The sequence below is a fragment of the Kwoniella shivajii genome, chromosome 2 (assembly GCF_035658355.1).
Source record: "Kwoniella shivajii chromosome 2, complete sequence".
NCBI classification, from domain to species: Eukaryota; Fungi; Basidiomycota; class Tremellomycetes; order Tremellales; family Cryptococcaceae; genus Kwoniella; species Kwoniella shivajii.
In genome coordinates this window covers 311,799-330,006 of record NC_085909.1, presented here as the reverse complement: position 1 = coordinate 330,006, position 18,208 = coordinate 311,799, and the positions used below count along the sequence as shown (strand labels likewise).

Sequence of the window (18,208 nt, the reverse complement as noted above, 5' to 3'; positions counted from 1 at the left end):
GATTTATTTTACAACAAAAAGAGCAATAGCAGCGAGTGCTCTATATGGCATATACATTAGCTGCAGATTCCTTTGATGTCAGTAGGACCACACAGACTCACGTCGATAATATCGGCATCATTATATCTGTGATAAGCACAATGATCAGCATGGTGTCATATGCAAGCGTGGTCTTTAGCCACTTACATTGCAATGCCAGGAAAGTCGACAGTGTATCCGCCGTTCCATGCGGATTGTACAATTGGGTGATGACTAACTGATTAACAGACGCTGGAGTACCGCTCAAGAGGACAGCGACAAACGTTCTCACTACTCGTTTCAGTAAGCACAGAACAGATGATACGCCGCTTTCAGAGTGTGGTGTATACTCACTCTTATCTTCCTTTGGGTACAGGCTTGTATGATCCCTGAGTCCGATAACGAAGAACCTATATGCAAGAAGACCTTATTGAGTAATACACGTGAGACATCATTGGAGATCACTTACGTCCCGATGATTGGTGTCACTATCACTGTGATGGATAAGTCGTTAGTCTGCCATTCATACAATCTGCGAACACATACTTACTTTTGAACGCGGTCATGGCCTAATTATCAAAATAGGATATTGTCATTATGGGATTGTGATGAGGTACAGGTTCATGGCGCTAGATGTCACTCACGAAAATGGCAGCAAAAGGAACTTCATTCCAATTCTTGGGGACCTTCAGTCTTCCAAAACTAGCTCCTAGCAAGACCAAACCACCGGGAATCGAGATGCTGCCCAAGAAAGTAGCGGTATCCATGATGAACGCTAGAGGAGGTTCATCATTAGGTGCATTTGGTATTCTCGTTCCTGACCAGCCAGGTACACCTGTGACGAAAAGAGCTTTGATTGGCTGTACGGTTGAACAGATGATCCCCAGTATAATCGCAGCCATGAAAGGACTTAAAAAAGGGTTCACATATTTCATGATCTTCTTCTTAAGTGGTGGTTTCGCCGCATGAATGGAAGGTGCCGGTGTAGCAGGATGATGGTAATTATAAGTTTCACCTCCGTGTCGAGAACATACAGGCTGTAATATATCGGGTTCAGGAGACGTTGGATCTTGACACGGTTCAGCAATTCCGACAGCGTCCAGAGGTGCTGTAGGTGGAATTGGTCTTGTAGACTCCATCAAGGAGTGAAATGATGAAGCTCTTGATTTCTTACGTGTGACATCGGCTCCTCCAGCAAATCTAGCTCGATAGACTAAATCAGGTGCTACTATATCTCCATCTTCTGCATCTCCTTCCATATCCGTTGTAGATGTTGTTCTAGCAGATTTATGATAATCATGCTCAGAGCGATGTCGACTTAATACGTCTGAAGGTGAAGCGGTAGGCGCACTCAATGTAGTAGCACTATCATGGCTTTTTTCGCCCTGTTGCTCTTCATCATCTGATTTGATTTTAGCAGGTCGAATTATGGATTTGATAGACTCAAATCGTTGAGACCATCGTTGACGAAGGGGCAAAGGTTTATCTCGTGCGAGGTTTTCTTCTCGGAAATCCCAAGCACACATCTGTGGAAGATCAGAGAGGAGAGTTCAGGAGTGGTCACATTGATATACACGGGTTACTCACCTTGTGCATCCCAAGCGGAAACAAGGTCACGGTCATGACCAGCACGAAAACGCTGATATACAACTCAATCAGCAGACTTCAACGACATCGTCGATAAGCTTCACCACTCACGCGATATATGCTACACCAAGCTCAGTATCGGTGCTAGGATCAAAGGGAGATCCTTTGGCGACAGTGTAAACAACCGCTGTTGGCAAATTACCTATCACAGTCAAATGGAGGGTCAATGCCTGTACTTGATTGATGCAGTACCAATTATGATTACTCACCCCAGTTTGACAAAACACCCATCTGAACAACCATTCCGTCAGCTTATCACGAGAACTGCATACAATCGATATTCCAAATCACTCACCACTAAGATACCGTACTGAAAATCTGGTGGAACGTAACAGATCTCCCTGGTGATCAAAGCGAAGACCAATCCCAAGAACTGATAGAATATAGCCATCATGGCCAGCGGACCAAACGCTTTGATATTTTCTGGCGTAAAAGCAGTCACCATTGATCCAAAGATAAGAAGGGGCAAAGAGATGTTCTACAGCAAAGATAAGCAAAAATGTGATCAACAACCATATCTCCATCGTTTCCAAGTAAGATTTTCAAATCCAGTTGGAACAAAGTTGATGTCGCGATTACTCACCAGAGACAATATACTGACACCCTTTGCGTATATCGGTTGAAAATTGCATCGTTTTGTTAAGACTATTCCTAGTCCAATACAGATCATCATTTTGATCGTCGGCGCAAAGGCTAGATAACAAATAGCAGAGCCGAGTTGAATCAGCACATTTCGCGTTGCCCTCACCATCGCACTATGTATGAATGAGTCGCTCACCCTTGTATATAATCGCCCCTGTCTCGGTTGTCATGCTTCACAGTTTCTTGGTAGTAGACGTCAAGGAGACTATAATGACGAAGGTGAAATGACTCGGAAGACCGGGATTAGCATCTACCTAGATGCCGTCCAAAGCACCTGACAGAGTCGATGAATATATATGGAGGTTTATATGCAATACCAAGTGGCCAAACACTGCACTGCGAAGACGATTGATCAGGAGGATGATTACTTTGCATGAACACCCCTCCCATCTCATCTTTCCGACGCATGCTGTAATTTTCGTGTCTCTTCCCATAATTAGGTCAACTGCTTATCTGGAATAACTCAGTTCGTTAAAGCTACTTACCTTTTTACCCTGAGATCATCATCCCGAATGAATTGATTTTTCGGCAATTGTTCAAAATTGACAAGTTGCAGGAATATCGGTAACTCGGGGTTTCATCGGGGACATTTTATTTTTGACAAGATCTTGTCCACGATAACAAAGTCGTTTTGATGTTTATCACACTGCAAAAGATTGCAGACCATAATGCATTCGGTGCATTTGAGCCAAACGAAGTGGATGACAAGTAGCAACAGGCAGTGACTATGTACAAATTCTTACCAGTCTTCTTCGCTATCCATTGTCCATTCTTCTTCTTCGTCTTTTTCCAGAAAGTCCAAACAACCAGGGGAACATCCTCTCCATTTGATAGGCAGATCTTTCGTACCACATACTTCTCGCCATTCTATCCGTTCTTCGGCTGGATGCAGAAATAAGTGGCGGGTCGGCCTGCTTGTTGTGTCAAGGTTCATTTCCAGATGACGCGGCGATGGGCAAGGGTAGAAATATGGGTTGGTCGAAGCATCATCCGGAGGTAGTGGTTTATATGGTCTTGGGAAAGGATCAACCGAAGAGTCAAGGGACCGTCTTCCTCCAGAGGTTTTACGATGCTTGTAGGTTGTACTGGCCGTTCTCAACGTTTGCAGCACTCGGCCGAGATCGGATACTGAGTGGCTGGGTATAACCTCGTGCATAGCTTCGGAATCTAATAGGGGATGAGGAACACCTCTTTTAGGATGATCCCACTCGAACATGTCGAGTAGTGGTGGAAGGTCATTAGGTGGTCTTGTGGATATCAGTATATTCATGCATATCGTCGTTAATCGAGTAACAGGGTGGTCGTAGTTTAGTATAATATCGGAGAATCGTTCCTCATGAGAAGGTCGTTTGGGGAAATCGTTAGGAGATGCAGTAAAAAGGTCGAGATTTAGATGTAGAATTGTAGATGGCAACTCAGTCTAGAAGATCCACAGTAGAAGGAGAGTCAGTTGCTGGGTTCATTGTCATTAGACTTCGTCCCACATACCAGGTGGTTCAATCCCACGTTGAGTTCTTTCAGATGCCTCAGTTCTCCAATAGCAGCTGGCAGAGACGTCAATTTGTTTCCTCGAAGACTTAGAACGGTAAGATTTGATATTTCGAACAGTGCGGAAGGTAAGCTTTCACACACGAGTCAGCATGCCTACTCTTCAGCCTGACAATGGGCTGCGCTTACCTGGTCAAACTATTTTGTCCAGCATATATACCTATATCCATTGCTTTGCCTTGAATCAAGTTCACCGCCCCAGTCTTACTCCTCCCAAAAGATCTTTTACGCTGTTCGCTTAGGGAAGGTGAGGCGAGCCCCGTTGGAGGAGGTGTAGGTAAGCTAGGACTGCCTAACAGCGCTCTTCCGTTTCCGTTTGCGATTGGTGTTCCAAACGCTCTCCTGTCCTCAGCATCCTCGCTTGCTTCGGTCGTAGTCGGTGAGCCCGGAGATTGGACTATAGCTCCAAGTCCACTCGGTGTACGGCTGTACGCGGACTGATGTAGTGTGTTGAAGAAGGAGGATGAGGAAGCAGGGGCGGAAGTGGATCTCGTAAAAGACCTTGCATTTGCTGATAGATGGTTTGCACCAGGCGACAAAGATAGATCGGCAGGATATCGGAGATTCATCGAGGGAGAGTGATGTGGACCGTGAGATAAACGTGGTTTAGGTGAAGATGAGCTGGGAAGTGTAACAAGGTCTCGAAGCTCTGATATCTTAGTTGACAGGTTGATGAGACCATGCCCGCTAAGAACACAAGTCAGCTTCAATCCGACGTCGAAATCAATATTCTCCTTCGCCTTGCTCAACGAATTTCAGGAGGCTAAAGCGATAGTATCTGACCTGACTTACGTTATAATCAGATCTCCTTTGGCAGCATCAACACATTTCGCTACCATTTCCATCATCCATTCATCACTTCCAATATCTCGCACCTTCCCTGCTCCAGGACTGCTTAGACCTAGCAAGTCTAATCCAGCCGCCAGCTGTCCTGCAGTAGTAGAGATGGATGCAGAACTAGCTTGCCTTGAATGGCTGTATATCGGACTAGGAAAGCTAGAAGGTACACCCTCTTTGTGGAGCTTGGGTTTCGGTAATTTATGTACTATTGAGGAGGAAGATGGGTCATCTAATGTGGCTGCGAATGGAAGAGGACGTGAAGGAAATGAGTCCGGTGGGATAAATGGTTTCGAAGCTGCTGAGAAAGGGTCGGCCACCATGTTGAGACCGACTTGGGCGAGAGAATTTGCAGACCCTTATACTTTGACACTGTGAATCTATATTGAGTGATGTGCAGCGGCCTAGAGACACACAAGTTCTGATCACGCCTATAGATAAGAATATTGTTATAAGAGAACGACATTATAAATCATTGTCGAAATCAAATCCAGTCGCGTGGTTTTATCATTACTTACTCGGATGGTACTATCACGTGATTCAACGCGCGTGTCATAGCGCACTAGAAATGTCCGTGTCTGGGCCACTCGGTTTCATCACGACGACAATAGATATCTAAAGATGGCAGAGACGCGAACCCGATTCCAATCATGCGGTGCGGACAGTGGTAGCGGAAGTATCACAAAGAGCTCATTAGGAGTATGATAGCCTGTGCTGGCATACTTTTAGGTCGAAAGCCAGAAATGTAGAATTCCAGCCTTCCATAAAAAGACAAACACATAACGATCAATGGGGTCACACCTTCCGCCTTCCCCTCAGAAGAAATGGGAGATGGACTTGTCTCCCGTATATAGTAAGCGTACGTTCTCAATACCATTGTGTTCATTATACAAATGACTTGGCTAGAGGAAATCGCAGAGGAAAAGCTTATCATGTCTCACCCGGTCCCACCATAAATTCGTTCTTACTCGCGGATCTACTGTTATACCGAGCCTCCTGGTGATTGATCGCATGATAATCATCATACACCAGGACAAACTTAAGGTTTCTGAGGCCAAAAGTAAGACCTTTCTCAGGATTGTCATCCCGTTATATATGCCATGTACGACGCACGCGTCTTCGGACATGATTCTAGTTCTTGGGCGTCCATCATAGCGGTGCCGTCAGCTGAACGAGCCACTTTCTGAACGGAATAATCAATCTGAGATGTACTCGTCCTCCTCTTACGACGCCAGGTTCTTCGTTACACACCGACAAATAACACTTCAACCCCGCAAAGAGGAATGAAGATTCACAAGGTATGGCGGCTTCTAGATAGCATTTGAGACGCTGATAGTGCTGAGTGAAATTTAATTGCCGGTAGGTAGCACTGTATTTGTCATGCTTGGGTGTAATTTCATGCATGGTGATGCTGTTTGTCACGAGTAGACAGATACTTGATCTGTATTTTGATTCCCATAAGTAGTCCAGGTTGATTTGGATATGTGGACCACCTCCACTTTCAGGGTTTGGTGACCCTGAATTAACTGGGTAAAAGCTGCACCGTGCATTTTTGGTACAGAAAGTCAAAATGATTCAAATTGGAAAAACTAATCAAAATCAAAAGAAAAAGGAATACAAGGTATAATGCCGTACCTTTTTCCTTTACAACCCTGTTATACACCACTAACTCATACCTTTTGGTATCATTCTTCCTCATCAATCATCACTGCAGATTCGTTCAGCATCATCATAATCATCATAATCATCCTCATCATCCTCATTATCATATCGCATCATACGATCCATTCAATTCAACTCATCATACTCTTGCATAGTTTCTATATCATCTCCAATACGTATATACATCTTGAACACTGCAATATCCCTTGCGTCACTCTCCTCATACCAAAACAATAACAAGAAGTCCAGGAAGATTTGTTTCATCGGTCAGTATCATATTCCACATGTCGTGACATCCCATCATACACATGTCCTATCCGTCCATGGTAGCGTGAATGGGCAATAGGAATAGTCTTTTACTTCTCTGCATTTCTGATCTCGCAACTTCCGCTTTCGCCTCTGGCTGTGCATCGTATTCCACATCGCAGAGAGGCTTACATCACTTCTTCCCATAGGGTCCCGTATATCTCGAAACCGCTTTCTGTCTTGTATAAAGCATACTCGGTGCGATACTCTGTGAGTTGAACCATTGACTTTCGCGTTCTCTTTCTACGAGTGGACAAGTTCAATTTGGCGCATTCTCCACCTTTCCTTTCACCTTTCATTGCTTTGTGCGTGCGAGCATTCGTTACGGGTTATTGCACTATTGTATGCCTGACTATCAGATGAGACTGTTCTGCATCTGCAGCATCGTATCTCCTCTCGCCGTTCTGTGAAAGGTGTTGTCCCGTTCTTTGTCTCCTACAAAGGAGGCGGATTCCTGATCAGGGAGTTTTATGGTTGATTGATTGGATGGGTGAATCATCACCTCCACCCGCTTCGGATGATCTTCGTTTTTTTTCTTTTCTTCCTTTTAATTTTACCTCTCTTTGTCCCTTTGTCTACCTTCGGTTCGGCGGTTACCGGGTTTCATCAGATCAAGGAGGAGATTGTGATTTTATCACTGCTTTTCATAATCTTGACTGTCGATTGCTATTGTGCACCTGCAGAAGAGCATCAAGCCTCATACTCATAGTGAAGTCAATTGCCCCCATGCTATCTAGATATTTTCTTTTGATTTTATTCTTTTAATCCCTCGTTTCGCTTCTGTTTATTACCCCTTGATTTCCCCAGTTCCACTCTTTTGTCGTATACCCTGAATCATTCCGTCAGCTCTCAACCTTCATTCCCATTTTTTACTTTCCAGCATCTGTCATTCCCACCACGCTATCAATCCCTGAATAAAGCCGATGGTAGTAGTTTTTTTATATTACCGCTTTTTGGCTTTGCAAGTTACCGCTTCACACCTCAACATCGGCTCGCTTTCATGGATTTCTTCCTGCCTCTATGCTGGGTATTCTTCCTGATGCTTAGCGTTGGTGTGAGGCGGAAGTGATATCCCATGGATGTCGCGCTATTATTCAGATCAGGCTCAAACATCAGGCCACTGATCAGATCTAACGTTGTGATCTCCATTATCCCTTGCCTAGCGTTTTCTGGAATATCTTGTTTTCAATATATGATTAGATCAGTCTATTACATAATTTGGCTTTCAATTATCATTGCACAGATGAGGGCGGGGCACCAAAATCCGATACTTCAAACTCTTTGAATACTTTCTTTCTCTTTCCCGTCCTTCCGTATCCCCCTGCTCCTTACTCTTTCTATCACCTTTCATTCACTTGATCTTGTTCTGCTACATCCTCTCCTCTACCCTGATTCCTTCTGACTTCACTCTTCTTCGGCGCGGAGATATCTCACTGAACACTGGATCACCGCATGATTCGCTCGTTCCATCTGGTGTAGACATCTCGAAGTTTACGAACCGTTTTTTTTTTTTTCGTATACCATTCACGCTACTTGTTGCTTGTGTCTTTGTCATTGCTTTAATCATCCATCTGTGAATCAAAGTTACACATCGATCACATATCGAATTCTTCTTGCTACGAACCATTCTAGGCAGAATCTGGAAACCACTCGAAGACAGCCAAAGCTGACTTTTTCTCCCGACCAGTTGCTTGCGCTCTTGGAGCCATGTCATTATTTCCAATCGTTTCGCCTCAGACGAGTTCAAGCTCTGCACTCGGTAGCCAATCTCCCAATAAATCACGACCGCATCGCTCAACTCGGAGCGCTGTCAACTATTCCGAACGCATGATCGACAAATCATCGATCTCGCCGGTGCCGTCCACACCATCCCGCTCTCTGCGATCCAGACGAAGTATCTCCAGCTCGTTATCCTTTCCCGACAGATCACCTCAAAAAAAGCCCTTCACGCTTGGCAGGAGAAGGGCATCATCGCCTGCATACGCTACCAATAACAAAGAAGCAGCTCTTGGGTTGATCCTAGGTGACGAAGCGAGTACAGAAGAAGACGCTGCAACCGAGCCTGAAGCAGTCGCGATTGAAGATGGCGAGGACGACGCAGTGGACGGCGTACAAACCGAAGACGATCTGGACCAGAATGGCAAAGCACAAGAGGGAGAAAGGATAGAAGAACTGGAGGAGATGGAAGAGGGAGAAGAAGAACAAGTAGAACAAGAAGAACAAGGAGAACAAGAAGGCCAAGAAGAACAAGCTGAACAAGGTGAAGCAAGGAAACCAGTGGTGCCGGCACACGAACAACCTCGACATTCGAGCATGCCGGTGGATATTCCTGTCAGTGGTCGTCTTACTCGCCGGCGCACTATATCGCCAGAAAAGAAATCAAGTGAAGGACTTGCCAAAAAGAGCGTTATCCGATTGGTGTTTGGGAAGAAGAGAAGAGCAGACGAGGATTCTGAACAGATCGAGAGAGAAGACACTCTTGAGCCGTATGACATCACGAAAGGGGTATCAACACCCGAAGAACCGAAAACGGAGTCATTTCTGGAGGATGGTGGAAAAGAGGATTCGCGGAAACGAATGCCTAGAAAGAAAAGAAAATGGCTGAAAAAGGGCGAAGGTGAGGATTACTCAGACTTCCGACTATATTCTCAGCTGACATATTATTTCTTCCAAGTGGATCCTGATGATCCCGTTGCTGTCGCACGTCAAAAGGAACGACACCTGATGATCGACGAGTAAGTGATAGGTTTTTTAGTCAGCGTCATGTGCTCACAATGTTTTGACCCACTTTCCAGAGCTATCAAAGACTTGGATATACAAGAGGAAATGCTTCTTGCTAACTCCCATCCGCAATTACTATCGCTTTGGGAGGAATTAGAACATAGAAGGGAGCTGCAGATGAAGTGGCTCGAAGAGCGAAACAAGTCAGTCATCTACCTCCTATTTGTGATCAGATACTGACAGATTCGTTAGAGCGGCGATTGGCGACTTGACAATAATGCGTGACCACGAAATAGAAGTAGCTGTATCTGATTTCAAGGTGCGCTTTTAGTCGCTTACATACGTCTCTTTTACGCTAATACGGGGCTTCTAGGTCAAGCGAGACCAAGTAGGTGACGCGATTGTACAAGATAACCGTCATAAGATGGCTTGCTTAGTAACCGAACGAACGGTCTTACGAAGACCGCCTGGAAGTATGCCGATTCTCCGACTCGGACGCGGCGGTGGCGGATGGCATGTTCCCGTGAAGGATCTGCTTTCAAGCGGCGAACAAGAACTACTACCCGTGACCAGTGGAAGTAATCCCTCTTTTAGACGCGACATTTCTCGTTCTGTCAAACCCGTTGGCTACCTGGACGCCAAAGCCGACCTTGAAAAGATCGGTTTTATACGCAACAGACGTCGATCACACACTCACACTCGAGCATCTGTTCCGCCGCCAGCACAGCAAGCACATCCCGAGTCTGGACGGCATATAAGCCCCCCTGGACACGATGGAGCACTTCCTAACTCTCAACCGAAACAATCTCAGCCTCCACCTCCACAACGACAACGTTCACCCAATCCTTGGGCTCCCGCCAAATTATCAGCGCGTTGGTTCGCCCCCCCTAATTATCGATCGTCGAAAAGCCAACATCGACATTCCGAAAAAACTACACCCCATACCAACGATCATCGCCGCGATCCGCCTCCAACCGTATATGGAGGCCCAATGGCATCAGTTCCACCGCAAACTAACAAATCGTCAGTTGAGCGACAACCACACCGACCGTCTCCCGCAACAAACTCTAGGCCCGGTCAACCCAAGCACTACTGGCCTACCTCTCAACCCATAAATTCTCAACACTCGCATCCACCAAACTCATACAGTCCCTTTGTGTCGAGACCACTGTCGCAAGCATAGTACTGTAATTAGATCGACCGGCAAAGATCAGTAAGAAAGTACTAAATGCATTCATCTGCTGTTGCCTTATATCACTTTTACCAAACCAAACGCAAGATCCATATATCTACATCACATAGCTTACGAAAGCAAACGGATCTGTTCATCAATCATCTTTAAGAACGGAACGACTGTCACTTTGTTGACGCGTCAGCATTGATTCAGTGAATGTGCGATGAATGTACATGTACGATGAATAGATATGCTTTTATCATCTTGTTGTATTTCTTCAACGTGCATAACTGAAGAGTGGTCATGGATAGATCCACACATTATATATATATCGTGTCGAATTTGCATAGAGAGAGTCTAGGAAGCGTAGCATGTATATACATCGTGAAACAATGAATGTCTTGATTCTGCCACTTTGAGATATTACCGGTGAACGCCGCACATACAACACCCCTTCCTTTTACTTTGTTTTCAGTTGACTTGATTCTTCTTTGACATTTAGACCTATCAATCACTTATCATCAATCTACCAGGTAGACTAAAGGCGATTACTGGAATCCGTCAATAACATAACACCACCACCATTGTCTGGCCAGTAAGAATCAGTCTGGACAAGTTTGACGAGCGCAACTATCGATCTTTTTAAGAAGGAAAAACAAGTGTGCAGTGATACGAGATGGTGAGTCAATTAGATATCTACATTGACTGGGAAGCAGAATTATTACGACTTTTGAGAATGGAGATCTACACGTATTGGGATGCTCTAGAACTACAACGTATTAGTCGAAGAGGAAGAACGCTGTTCTTGGCGAACGATCATGAAAGCTGACTATGACCTGTATAATATTCTTATTCGACAACGAATCTAGCCTCGTGAGTCCTCCTCCTATCCTCCTTGCTGACTACAGCCAGAAAAAGCTAATCTCACCGTCTTTAATCCACGAAATGCAGCTCCTAAAGCTAAACACTCCAAAATGGTGACCTTGGTTCATTATAAACTCAAGGTTACTCTGTAAGTTGCTTTTATCTTGATGGTGCCCGAACAGCCGGAGTTCAGCTTGACACGATGATTGATAAGAGGAGGATAAGGTGATCGAACAGAGCAAGCTCCAACGAATGTTACATGTCAGCGTGAAAGACAATATGGAAGGGATTGTTACGATATGTTTCGACGTGAGCTGACTATTCGTGGAATGTACAGGAATGATGGTCGATCCCTTGTTGGTCAGATGTTAGCATATGATAAGCATATGAACTTTGTTCTTGCAGAGTGTGAGGAGTTTAGAACTGTAAAAGTGAGCTCTTGCTTCAAATCGTCGAATCTCGAAACCATCTAGCTGATAAGGTTTTCCAAATATCACAGGGGAAAAAGGCTAAAGGTGCACCTGAAGGAGAAGCTGCACCAAATGTGCAACAAAAGAGAACACTTGGTCTTGTCATACTTCGTGGAGAGACTATAGTTTCGGTATCAGTGGAAGGACCACCTCCCGTACAGAAAGATGATGGAGCACTGTTAGCTGGACCAGGAAAAGGTGTGCCTGCTGGAAGAGGAATGCCATTGGGTGCTGGTGAGTTCATTGTCCTTCTACCCAAGGAAACTAAACACAATCGGCTCGCTGTGAGAAATTGTGGAAGCGACGAGAACAAGCGGTACAACTAGAAATCATAGGCAAAGAATGCTGAGGATGGACAGCGATGGGTGGGATGGAGAAGATGAGGTCGCTGACTTGGTTGTTCTCTCTTTTCAGGTGCTCCCGGAGCCATGGGTGCTCGACCTATGGCGTACGCTCGCCCTCCTCCTGGATTCCCTCCCGGTATGCCCGGTCTTCCCCCAGGAATGCCTCCTGGATTCCCAGGTGGTGCTCCGGGTATGCCTCCAGGAATGCCTCCTACTGGGTAAGTCATCTCTTTTCGGATGATGGACGGCTTGGCTGATGATATCGTCCTTCTTATAGTATGCCCCCTGGATTCCGACCTCCTGGGTTCCCTGGTGCGCCAGGTTTACCCTTCCCTCCTGGACAAATGCCTCCTGGGTGAGTGTAGCCTTTGCTTGACGAGCATAACCGGTGCTAATATTCGTTTACTCAGTTTCCGTCCGCCTCAATGAAGTGTGTAGAATAGATTGCAGAAGTTAGAGGAAGCTATGAAGCTGGTTTAGGTCATCTCCAGAGGTGGACTGTAGATGACTGTTAAAAATTATAAATCTCATTATTTTCACTACAATTCGTTAGATCCATTCAAGATGTTCATGCATACAACCCCAAAAGCCTAGAAGTAATGATGCTATCCTGATGTGTCGTCGTTTCCTTGGCCGTGCCATGCGAACAATAGGATAAAACTAATCAGCGGATCTTTTGCTTTCCGTGCATGTTTACAGCGCTTTTCGTTGTGTGGAATTCGACATGACTTGTCCTCGTGTTTTCTTTTGTTCTTTCATTTTTCTCATCTTCGACCTTTCCTTTCCCTTTTACTCTTCTTTCGATGATGTCCAAACTAAGTCTTGAATGCGCACCATTTCTTCTATTTCATCCTCTCTTAAGTCCTAATCCTAACGATCTTTTACGAAATAAGTTAAACGTTTCTTGACGATCCTACGATATCGTGAGAAATTTAACACTATCCTTCAATCATTTGAAAAGTGGATCATGCTAATATGTGTTCAATCAGCCAGTTAACACTTTGCTGTAATCAGGCATTCCCGTCACTGGTGACAGCGTCACTCGGCAGCTCTGTATTCCTCAGATCCTTTCTGACGTCTTACAGCAATGGGCGGAAACGCATTTGGAACTGTTGCCCGACGATTGTCTCAAGCAGAATACGAAGCTTTGAAGAATCATGTTCACACTGCTCTGAAACTCCATTTCCAGGATGTGAAGACACCTCGTAGTCTCCTGTCAAAGGTCGATCATGGTGATCTGGATGTTCTGGTGGGATACGAAGGGTTTCTCCCTGGAGGTGATGAAGAATGGACTCCCAATAATCCCGATACAAAGAACGAGGATGAGCTTCCTACTGCTGAATCACTCCCCGCCCCTGATCCGCTCTTGGAGGAAGTGATCAAAAAGCTAGACATCAAACCTGCAGAGGTCTCAGACACACTTAAGGATTTATCAGGACCGAATAATGGAGGCGAGATCAAGGTCATCGGAACAGGTAAAATGGTTCTTGGTAAAGAGGTAGACGAACTGAGAGATTTCTGCGGGAAGATGAGAGCAAGTATAGGTGCTACCGCTTGGAGAAGAAGAGGTGGAGAAGTCAGTTTCAAAGTGTCTCCCGTTGTTGTCAATCCTGACCTCGATGTCAGAGACGATGAGGTAAGCTCTATTCTCACGGCTTGATGAGGATCCACAGCTGAAAGATGTGAATCATTATTTATCCAGTTCTATCAAGTCGACGTCTTATTCACTCCATCTGAAAACCTGGCTTTTTACCATCTCATGGCTTCGTATTCATCAACTGGCTTACTCCTGGGTCGATTTGTTCGTCTCTTGTCCCATTCCTTCACATTGCATCTCACTCATTTGATTGTTCGTCATGGGCCATTTTTTGGACTTCCTTCCATTGACGTAACACTTACTACGTCTCCTACCGATTTCTGTAAATGGCTTGGTCTCGATTACGACGTCTGGAAGACACAAGGCGATGCATGGAATGAAGAGAAAGACCTTTGGATTTGGTTGACCAATGTAGAAGAAGATAGCCTTGCTGGACAAGCTATCTCACGAATCGTCGCCAAAAAGAGATCCTCATCAAACGACCCAAAGGAAGGAAAAAGGAAGAAGAGAGCAGATTTTGCGGATCGATTTTACGAATGGTTAAGAAACGAATCAAAATTGGTCTCTTCACCCGAAGAAGAATTTGTCCTTCCCGACATTTCAGTATCGCCTACTCCTACTCCTACTCCTACTCCAATTCCAATCTTGCCGTCCGAACAAATTGCCAGTCCTATCATTGCTGACTCCAAATCTCTCTTCATCGAGAGTTCATCTTCTGCCGCAAATGCAATCAAGATTGAAGAACAGATAATTGTCAACCCTTCCCTCCTCAATCCAAATCACCCTAAATCCCTTGATGCTAGAGTAGACACCGCCCTCGAATATTGGAACAAGCGAGAATTATACGACACCATTCTTCAGGAAAGGAAGCTTTTGGCAGTAGTTCTTGCAGACAGACAGAAAGAAACTGTCGAAAACAGGGAGAAAGCTGCCATCAATCAAGCTGAATATGAGCTTGAGGTGAAGGATTGGTAGCTGCGGGTAAGCTTGTCATCGCGAGACTTGTGATACATATGGACAATCAGTAGCTCTGAGAGGAACGAAAACAGTTTGACGATATCATGCCACACTTAACGATTCGCAACGACAATTGTACCAAGATCTATGCTAATATGGCGACACCTTGTACTATACTATGTATATAATACATGCCAAAATGGTACAGAAGTCTGGTGAATGTCCGTAAAAACCCAAGTGTATGTCTCTGACCATTCCACCTTCTATGTAAGCTGCTCCTGTCTGCTTCCACCCATCAACTATGTCTCTCAAAAACAAATTCCATCGCAATGATTGACCGCTTGACCAATCCGTGGACGAACAAAAAACTTGACTCCAACATCTTCCTTTTCCTTTATTGCACAACCTATGACGATCCACCACCACCCCAGCCAAAGCCGACTCCAGCACTTGTTGATCCTGCTGCTTTAGGACTGTCCTTGAAAGGTGATCCACGTTCCCCGGTCGATAAGGCTGCACCAAATCTGAGAGGAATGGCACCGGGAGCTGTTTGTGACCCCGTCGAGTCAGCTCTTTCTCGGTTTGAATTCACTTGGGAAGTGTCGGAGCGATTTGGCGTTGAGTGAGATTTAGAAGAAGCTTGAGAGGGTTGAAATGGGGATGTAAACACTGGGACGGCAGGCACATCACCAGAACGAGGTATCTCCGGCGTAGACGGTGTTGGTCGTTGAGACGTGATCGGTCGCGACCCAGAAGGGTGAGGGGAGTAAGGAGAAGGTTGGGAGTGAGATAGAGCTTGAGTATCAGTCCAAGGCGGTGTTTGAGATCTTTGGCCTGGTGGAGGAGGCTGGTAGCTAGCTGAGCCCGATGCTATCCTAGAGCCAGAAGCTTGTTGGCCTATTGCAGGGGATGGTGACCTTAGGAAGGAGCTGTACAATCTGTCTTGTTCTTGATAATCAATATCGTGAGATCTATCATGCCCATCGTCGTTGTCATCGAATGTTTCAGGTGGTAGAAGCAAGTTGGTTGACATTGAGGCCGGTGGATCAGGTATGGATTGGAATGATGGCGGTATGGGAAATGAAAGTGTATGAGTAGTTGTTGTTGTGTCACCGGTCGTTTGAGAAGGGTGAGGATTGATAGGTAATTGCTCTGAACGTAATGTGTCGTCAGCCTTTCTCCTAATCTCGAATCTCCATTTGTTCATGGACGAGAATGAATCAGGAGGCAAGGGCAGAGAATCACCTGCAGGACGAGCTTCCTCATCTACCAATTCCCAGTGACCTTCTGCCTCCCTTTTCCTCAATCTCCGGCCGGTCAGAACGACCGGTTGAGCATAGGCAATATGCTCAACGGTGAAGTGAGTCTCCCACTCTGAGAAGGTAAAGAAAGTGTCTGTACAAAAATCCCATCTAGTCGAAATGTCAGCATCGTCTCGCTTCCGATTTCAGCTGTAGATACTGTCGTTGTTGAGCACTTGTTAAAGGAGCAAAGTAGCAATTTCGAGGGGAATTTGTATAGATATCACAAACTCACTTGCAATGAACAGCTGGAGCGGCATCCGGATTTCGGGACATGCTGCAATACCCTTTCTCTACCAGTAATGTTAGTTGGGTGCGAGACCAAAATGTGATGTGGAGAAGTGAAGTGAATCAGAGAAATCCGGATCAGAGAAAAGAGTGGCGAGAAGGTGAACGATTGTTATGTGAGATTGATTCTGAAAGATTTCCGCGTCATGTCTTCTTCTTATTTCTCCTAGATTTGTTCTACTGTGACCATGTCATTCTGGAGCCGTTTCATAGGAGAGCATCTACTGGTATTTGGATAAGGACGCTCATTCGTCAATCTGCATTTCCAGAGTCCTAAAAACATGGAGGTAAGATAACGACCATGTAAATAGTAGAAAATATCGTAAGATGATATCTAATTCCAAAATTGCCCATCTTCACGATGACGTCGTTTCTTCCACACCTCTTTTCTCTCTCTCTCTTCTCTTATCATTGCTCTTTGAGATCGCATCTTTTCTTTGTAGTTCAAATCCTTCTACACGCATTGAAAGCATCGTATTGCTCAGTTGATTGACCACACTACCTTCCCACAATCTGCCCAGTATTATTCTCCTCATAACAAGAAGCGCTAATTGTATAAACACCCACACCTTGAAGAATCTGCGTCGCACCATGTCCAGTTCATCTGCTTTCGCTTCCTTCCTTGATTCATCCTCTGATTCTCGAGACAAAGAGCTCGTAATTCGGCAGGTTACACCCGATATCGTAACTTTCTCCGTACCGTTTGTAAGTTATATCTCGACTGCGTTCGCTTCATGGTAACTGACAAAAGTGCGACTCCAGACGCGAGCTGGATTAGTTCCGATCGGAGGGCGAAGCACTGCAGTCCGAATTCCTCGATCATCTAAGCCTTCATTCGCGGATGGTGGTATACAGCCAGCTCCTCAAGCACCCCAACCAGGTGGATCCACTGGATCAGAGGTATTGGTATACGCTTCAACTCCACTCACTCTTGCGACTATTCAGACTCTCAAAGCTTTGGGAGAAGTCAAGTGGATCGTCACCCCTGACGGAGAACATGGAATGTATATTGAGGATTATGTGAAGCACTATCCCGAAGCAAAGTGAGCATCGATCTTATACTGCGAGGTCTGATGGACGAGCTGGAAGACTGTTGTGTGGATGAGAGAGAATGACGAGCGCCTAGGTCGTGAGGGCTTGGCAGGGGGACCGCCAAATCACAAGTTTCTCGCTAACTTGCATCCGTAGACCTATCGGTGTAGAAATATACAAGGAGAAGAAACCCAGCATCGCATGGGCTGGTCTCTTCGGAGCTACAGAAGATGGACAATCCAAGACATATGGCTTTGAACCGGAAGTAAGCTAGTTCTAATTCAACTCGATCATCCCCCGATTGGTTTCCGTTATTTTTCGATTGTATCGCCTAATTCGGTACTGATTGTTGGACGACCCTCCTTAGATCTCTCTTCATCAAGTCTCTGCTCATATGAACGACGAACTGACCGCCATTCATCACCCGTCTGGAACCCTTATTCAAGCAGATATGCTGTTCAATCTTCCTCCGACCGAACAATATTCTCGCAAAGGCGGTTTACCTACTTTGTTCAAGTTGACAGGCTCAGGATCGTCCATGAGTCCAGGAGGTAAAATGCATGACCTTATGGCAAGCACCATCGCTAAGGACAAAGAGTGAACCATCTTCTTTACGCAAAACATCAAATTATGTGAATCAGGCTAATCATTTCTCTACCCTTTCAGATTATTGAAGAAACAGCTCCAGCCAATTGCAGCCGCAAAATGGGATCGAATCATCCCTTGTCACGGCGATGTCATCGAAACCGGAGGAAAAGTAGCGTGGGATAAAGTCTGGGGCAAATACGTGCAATAAAGAA

General features: G+C 45.3%; 7 protein-coding genes across 7 annotated transcripts; 4 read left to right on the top strand and 3 right to left on the bottom strand.

The window, feature by feature from the left end:
• Positions 1-3: 3 nt before the first annotated feature.
• IL334_001496 (uncharacterized protein) lies at positions 4-2,477 on the bottom strand (the record flags this gene model as incomplete). The annotated part of the gene is made up of 13 exons (XM_062933253.1): positions 4-40; positions 102-126; positions 187-309; positions 373-428; positions 488-512; positions 569-587; positions 663-1,544; positions 1,606-1,657; positions 1,717-1,807; positions 1,875-1,896; positions 1,961-2,143; positions 2,249-2,358; positions 2,444-2,477. 13 exons carry the CDS (start codon positions 2,475-2,477, stop codon positions 4-6), a joined length of 1,659 nt encoding a protein of 552 aa, XP_062789304.1.
• A 569-nt stretch (positions 2,478-3,046) lies between these two features.
• On the bottom strand, positions 3,047-5,015 carry IL334_001495 (uncharacterized protein; the record flags this gene model as incomplete). The annotated part of the gene is made up of 4 exons (XM_062933252.1): positions 3,047-3,727; positions 3,796-3,928; positions 3,985-4,542; positions 4,648-5,015. The coding sequence occupies 4 exons, from the start codon at positions 5,013-5,015 to the stop codon at positions 3,047-3,049; spliced, it is 1,740 nt and encodes a 579-aa protein (XP_062789303.1).
• A 3,352-nt stretch (positions 5,016-8,367) lies between these two features.
• IL334_001494 (uncharacterized protein) lies at positions 8,368-10,564 on the top strand (the record flags this gene model as incomplete). The annotated part of the gene is made up of 5 exons (XM_062933251.1): positions 8,368-9,277; positions 9,335-9,395; positions 9,456-9,584; positions 9,634-9,700; positions 9,755-10,564. 5 exons carry the CDS (start codon positions 8,368-8,370, stop codon positions 10,562-10,564), a joined length of 1,977 nt encoding a protein of 658 aa, XP_062789302.1.
• Positions 10,565-11,529: 965 nt separating this feature from the next.
• Positions 11,530-12,662, top strand: IL334_001493 (uncharacterized protein; the record flags this gene model as incomplete). The annotated part of the gene is made up of 6 exons (XM_062933250.1): positions 11,530-11,567; positions 11,757-11,850; positions 11,919-12,123; positions 12,304-12,451; positions 12,511-12,588; positions 12,644-12,662. 6 exons carry the CDS (start codon positions 11,530-11,532, stop codon positions 12,660-12,662), a joined length of 582 nt encoding a protein of 193 aa, XP_062789301.1.
• A 658-nt stretch (positions 12,663-13,320) lies between these two features.
• On the top strand, positions 13,321-14,805 carry IL334_001492 (uncharacterized protein; the record flags this gene model as incomplete). The annotated part of the gene is made up of 2 exons (XM_062933249.1): positions 13,321-13,869; positions 13,936-14,805. The coding sequence occupies 2 exons, from the start codon at positions 13,321-13,323 to the stop codon at positions 14,803-14,805; spliced, it is 1,419 nt and encodes a 472-aa protein (XP_062789300.1).
• A 388-nt stretch (positions 14,806-15,193) lies between these two features.
• Positions 15,194-16,364, bottom strand: IL334_001491 (uncharacterized protein; the record flags this gene model as incomplete). Its single annotated transcript, XM_062933248.1, has 3 exons — positions 15,194-15,939; positions 16,033-16,199; positions 16,324-16,364. The coding sequence occupies 3 exons, from the start codon at positions 16,362-16,364 to the stop codon at positions 15,194-15,196; spliced, it is 954 nt and encodes a 317-aa protein (XP_062789299.1).
• Positions 16,365-16,967: 603 nt separating this feature from the next.
• Positions 16,968-18,204, top strand: IL334_001490 (uncharacterized protein; the record flags this gene model as incomplete). Its single annotated transcript, XM_062933247.1, has 5 exons — positions 16,968-17,081; positions 17,139-17,419; positions 17,565-17,673; positions 17,776-18,005; positions 18,075-18,204. The coding sequence occupies 5 exons, from the start codon at positions 16,968-16,970 to the stop codon at positions 18,202-18,204; spliced, it is 864 nt and encodes a 287-aa protein (XP_062789298.1).
• Between the last annotated feature and the right edge of the window lie 4 nt (positions 18,205-18,208).